The 6000-nt window shown below is 53.6% G+C and overlaps 1 protein-coding gene across 2 annotated transcripts in view; it reads right to left on the minus strand.

Annotated features, from left to right (window-relative positions):
* CRIM1 (cysteine rich transmembrane BMP regulator 1) overlaps window positions 1-3724 on the minus strand; it is a 188105-nt gene extending 184381 nt beyond the window's left edge. Inside the window, exon 1 of one of the 2 annotated variants that reach the window (XM_080814865.1) lies at window positions 2910-3724. In XM_080814865.1, coding sequence (XP_080670991.1) covers window positions 2910-3231 — 322 coding nt within the window. In that variant the 5' untranslated portion in view covers window positions 3232-3724. The remainder of the gene's footprint in view (window positions 1-2909) is intronic. The other variant, XM_080814864.1, reaches the window with a different exon arrangement.
* Between the last annotated feature and the right edge of the window lie 2276 nt (window positions 3725-6000).

Raw genomic sequence — 6000 nt, forward strand, 5'->3', positions numbered from 1 at the left:
GGAGAAGGCCTTTCATCCATTCACTCAATGCACATTTATTGAGAGCCTACTATGGGCTGGCGTGCCTTAAAAACTTAAGACAGTGAGCCACAGGTTGGAAGGGGTCCATCTTTGCTTCTGATTTATCTAACTCATTATGTGAACCACAGTTAAGAAACATGATTTTTTTTTTCCACCACAAAGCCAGAATGGAGAGCTAACACAAGTAAGAACTACTACAATTTGGCAAACCGAACTGTAACTGGTATTTAATTTATGTCCTCGAAAGCCGGTAGATTAGTCATGATAATATTTCTTTAACATGCAATATGATTTCTCAGTGAATTAAGTAAGTTTTCAAAACAGTTTTCATTAACAGATACAACCAGTAGGGGTCATTTTAGTGCAAAAATTGCAATGAAAGAGACTTCAACATGAATAAAATATATCAGTTCCTATTCACGTCAGTTACAATAATTGTGCTTCAGTGTGTGAATTTCTGAATAAAAATGGAAACTGAGGGAAAGACTAGCCGTTGAGAAATATCTTGCAAACTAACAAAAAAGAGCCCCTTCTCGGTAATTACTGACATTGAAAGACTCCTCTAATTTTTATAAAAAGAAAAAAAGGTTATTTATCCTACGTTTCCCCTAAATTCTGTAGTAAAGTGAAAATACTTGAAATTTTAGACAGACCATTGACAGTATCTGTGTAAATCCAAGCACCGCATCATGCCGGGTAGCCCTGTTCTTACTTTGGTTTAATGGATTTAGAATACAACTTGACTGCTGCTTTTAGAATTCTACAAAGATTAGACCAAAAAAAAAAAAAAATGCTGGGCGCCCAGTTTTGGCAACTGCAAACAGTCTTGCTAAATGAAATGTGTTGCTAGAGATGGCAAATTGAGATATAATCACGGAAACAAGTACTTCCAAGCATCTTTGAGGCTAACACCAAGTGCATGGGGTGTTACCAGAAGAAATCAAACTAAGAGGGATGCCATCACTTCAGAGGAATGAAAAGCTCACTGACAAACTGCCAGAGTAACTCTATACTGTGATGCCGGAAGATTGGTGCCAAAACACTTGATTACGGTGTATGTTCCCCCACCTCCACATTTCCTTCACCAGAACCAGAAATACAAAAACAAGGGTTAAAATCGTTAAAACCTCCAAGAGTCCTTCTCAGAGCCTAGCGGTTTCCACTGCAGTTGGCCTTGTCTCATGCTGCTTGTTCTTTTCAGATTTATGGGAGGCTGGCTTAAGTAAATCATACACTCCGAGTGGCAGGGTTCAAAGATGCATCTTCTAGTCCAACTCATTCAGAATTCCCCAACTCAAACACATAAAATTGTATCAGAAGTTAATCTCCTGGCCATTTTTTCCCTATGTGAGAAATAAAAACATATGTTTTAACATGGGACTTAACACCAGTTCAGAGGCTTTTGTGTTTCAGGCAAATCAACTCTTTTCATCCAATGTCCTAAGGGCGCAGCAGGGCAGGGCCCCTTCCCTGAGTTCCCTTCACTCCATACTGCCCACTAGCTTCCAAACCAGAAAAGCCTCCTTGATTTTCCAGAACTGTCCAAACTCTAAAAACTACAGGTATAAATAAATGTGCGTGTATTTAAAGAAAATCATAGAACTGAAGTCTTTTAATAGACCCATTTTATCCCTAAGATTGCCACCTTCTTTTTCAGTACCTCGGCACGATAAACAAACACAGGCACACAGTAGGATGCCTCAGAAGAAACCCTTCCCCGGTGTCCTGGGTCTGGCTGTGAGTAGTAAGGAACGGACCAGGTCAGGGGGCGCCTGTCCCTCCTCCTCGCCGCTCCTCCAGAAGTAAGGCAGCTGCTCTGCACCAGGACGCCCCGGAACAGCATCGTCACCCCGACGTAAGCCGGAGCAGGGATCCCCCTTTTAACTGGTGCTCACCGAGTCCTGCCCATTAGCCAAATAAAAAGAACTCACTGCCTCTCCCTAGTCCCCAAAGCGGACCAAGCGCCCGGAGGGCGAGGCAGGCGGGCAGGGCTCACGGCTGACCCCCGCTCACAGGGTCCACCCAACGAGGGCAGGCTCACTAATCTAACCGATTTCCCCCTTGGTCAGTGTCCACACCGAGGTGCACCATGCTTCGTGGAAAAAACAGCAGAACAGCCCTCGCTGTCAAACAAACAGAAGGAACCGGCAACACGATAGGAAACACGCGGATATCCGATCTTAAGCAGCAGCCACGAATAGTCAGCAACAACTTTTCACTCCTGGGGCAACACCCCGCACCCCCCCCCCCGCGCCCATTCAGAAGAGAAAGCCTTTGACTGTTTTCAATAGGCAAATAAATGAGTAACCACCGTATGTAACTTCCCCTGGGCTGACATATTCCGGAGCTGAAACTGATTTACACGCGAAGGAGGAGGAAGGCGGTGAAGGAAGAGCGCAAGGAAAAAATAATAAGAGAGTCACACAGGGAGTGTGAGCTGAAGACACGTCTCCTCGCCAACAGAAAAGGGACTTTCGACAGCGGTGTGCAGCACTCGGTAGCACACTGCGCTAGTGCGGGGAGGGCGGCAGGGGCCGGACTCCCCGAGCGGCTCGCGACAGCCTCCGCAGTGCCCCCTGCCCGCTACGCCCCCACTTGGGGGAGCGGGACCCGCCCCCCCGCCCCCCCCCGGCAGTCCCGGCCCGAACAGCCACACGTGTGCGGGTCTCTGCGCGGCCACCCCCACCCGCCCATCCCCACCCACGAAATCCACCCTCGCCCGAGGCCGGCCGGCCGGCCCTGCGTCTAGGGAAGCGGACGAGCGGGAATCAGGGGACCCGGGGGCCCAGGCCCCCTCCTCCCGCGGAGCCCTCTCTCCTCGGCAAAGTCTCGGCCAAACTTTGTTAGGCGCAGCCAGGTGGGAGGGGGCCCGCGGCGGGCGGCCGTACCTTCGCATACGCCCACTTCGTACTCGGTGATGGAGTCGCCATTGAGCGGGGGGCGGATGACACAGCGCAGCCCCCGGTCGCAGGCTCCGTGGAGCCCGTAGGCGCCGCCGCAGCTCTCGTTCCTCTGGCGGGCGCACATGTAGCAGCAGCCGCAGACGCCCTGCACGATGCTCCCGGGGCAGCTCCTGGGCTCTTCGCACTTGGACTCGTCGCAGGGCAGGCAGACCAGCGCCCGGGTGCCGGAGCGCGCCAGCAGCAGCAGCAGCCAGACCAGGAGGTGCCCGCAGCCGGCCAGCCCCCTGCCCCCCGCCACCAAGTACATCCTCCTGCGCCGCCGCCGCCTCCTCCTCGCAGCCGGGCCGGGAGCGGGGCGGGCGTCCTCCCCTGCGCGGGGCACACGCGCCGCCGCCGCCGCACCCGCAGCCCGCGGTCCTCGCCGCCCCCCTCGGGGCCTCCGGGGCGCGCCTCCCCTCGCGGGGCGAGGCCCCCGCCCCCCGCTGCGGGCCGCGCCGACCCCGAGCCCACTAGCGTTGGCGCCAGCGGTGGCTTCCCCTCCTCCTCCTCCTCCCGGGAGGGAGGGGGAAAAAAGAAAAAAAGTTTCCTCCCGGCAGCTCCGGTTCAACCCAAACTTCTGGCGGCGGCGGCGGCGGCGCTGGGCTCCAACCCCGGCTGGCGGCGCCTCCTCCCTCTCCTCCTCCGAGTCGGCCGGCCCCGCAGCGGTGGTGGCGGCGGCGCAGCCTCCGGGCCGGTCCCCGCCTCCCGAGCCGCCGAGTGGGCGCGGTGGCGCAGCAGAAGGTCCGCGGCGTCCGCTCCGCGCGCCCCGCTCGCCTCACTCCTGCGCGGCTCCTCCGGGCGCTTGTTTATGGCTCGAGCCTCCGCCGCTCGGGCTGCGCCCTCCCCCATCCTACCTCATCCCCCAGACCTCGCCCCCCACCCCCCCGCGCCGCGCGCCGCTCATTGGCTGCCCCCCCACCCCTCCCGGCCCGGCCGGCCCCCTCCCCTCCCCCGCCCCGGCGGGCGGCCGGGCCCTTCCTCCCTCACACGCCTCCTCCTCCTCCTCTCCTCCTCTTCCTCCTCCCCCTCCGGCTCCTCCGGCTGGAGCCCGGCGCGCCGAGCCGGCTCTCCGGCCGAGCCTTCGCGCGCCTCCCTCGCCCGGGCTCCGCCGGCGCGCTGCGGCTCGGGCTGGGGGCGCACACGGCTGGCAGCGAGAGGCGCGGCGTCCCGAGCGCCCGCCGGCACCTCGGCCACCGTGGCTGTGGCCTGGGCGCCCCGAGGGCGAGCCGGCTGGCCCTCCTCCTGGGCCGGTTTTGGGTTCGGAGAGCGGCGGGGACCGCCGAAGCTCGCTGGCGAGGGGGTGGCTGCAGCCTTGGCTGGGGCACCCGCCGGATCGAGAGGGAAGCGAACGCACGGAAACCTCCGCAAATGGATGAGAATCCATCTTCCACTCGAGCTGGGGTTAGACTTTGTGAAAGATATTATGTAATGGAGTCTCGGGAAGCTCGAGACGCCTCCAGCGAAGCTGCTGGTGAATTAATTAAGTGCTTTAAACGGTCTAGGTAAATATTCCGCAGGGGGTGGGGAGGACGGTCGAGGGCTGCTGTAGCTCGGGTTGAATTTTAACTGTCCGCATCCCGTGTGTTTGGTCGCTCTGCCGTCTGTGCCGAGGCGCTATGTTATGGGAGGGGGTGAATGGAAAGTAGCAGAGCTGAATTTCTCTCCCTTGAGTAAGGCCAAATACTGGATTACTACAAGTCTTGACATGATTGGACCCGTGTATCTCATGCATCATTAATGTCATCTGACATTGCCCTGTTCTTTCCCAAGCTCCTGGACAGAAGTGGTGGGTTTTCTTTCTTCCTTTCTTTCTTCCTTTCTTTCCTTTCTTTCTTTCTTTTTCCGTTTACTTATTTATTGTTAATGTATTAATAAAGAAGATGTGTGGCAAATGTTATTTGTGAAAACCCTGGTGAAGAAGTAACTGAAATGATGCAAAATGCGTTGTGTGGAGATTGTTTCCCTTCTGTGACTGTCAGAAGACGTTCTGGAAATGACAGGCTCTGTAATGACCCACCATTCACAGCATATGTACCAAGGTCAATAGAATCAGTGAATTAACAAAAAGTGACTTGCATCCGTGTGAGGGGGAAAAAAAAAATCAGGTCCTGTGGCAGGTGTGAGGTAGGAATAGGCAGCAGACGTTCTGATCCAGAATAGTCTGGCTCCGGAAAGGTGGCAGCCAAGTGGATCCTGAAAATCGTGACTAATGAACCAAAAGTTAACAGCACAGCAGTGTAAGGAGAAAGGAAACAAAGATGCCTTTGAAATCCTCTGTTTTCGGAACAAATTTATACTTATCATAAATATTTTGGATTTAACCACTCCGGTTCTGAACCAAAGAGCCAGAGTTAACCAGTGGAATATTCCCCAGTCACTGGCATCAGAAAACTAAACGGTTCTCCAAACCTATTTCTTTGTCCTGAGGAGGGAAAGAGACTCATTAACTATTACTGATTATCAGTCGGTGATAGAAGAAGATGTTCAATAGTAGACAGGGGAAATGAGCATCCCGTTTTCTAGAAGGATCTAAAGAGCTGTTGGGATGACTAGTTTCCAAAGGTGTTGTAAAGACAATTCCTGTAGTTGTGTAGGTCAGGTTAAAAAGACCCTAAGGTTCTGCAATTATAACTATTACTGAAGCCATTTGAAATATGCTCGATCTTCTATTAGCAGAATTCAAGAAAGATAAAAACACACCACACTGTTAAACCTGATTGTTGCTTGTACCCCAACAAGGCACCAGCACTTCACTGTGGGATTTGCCAACAAACTGTCATCGTCGCGCTGTGTTAAAAGGTCTTTGCCACTCTTGCAGAGAGGTTATCTATATTTCTGTTCAAATCCAAGTATAAAGACATTATTAAAATGTAGTAGATAACACTGTAGGACTCAATGCGAAAAGCCAAGGTCAGGTGATGGAAAAAAAAAAAAAGGCGAGAGTGAGAAAGCCACTGTCAATTGAAAGAAGGATGATTATTCTCAAGGTCCTGTGTGTGTGTGTGTGTGTGTGTGTGTGTGTGTGTGTGTTTAAGAC

This window comes from Martes martes (genome assembly GCF_963455335.1).
Source record: "Martes martes genome assembly, chromosome: 9".
Lineage (NCBI taxonomy): Eukaryota > Metazoa > Chordata > Mammalia > Carnivora > Mustelidae > Martes > Martes martes.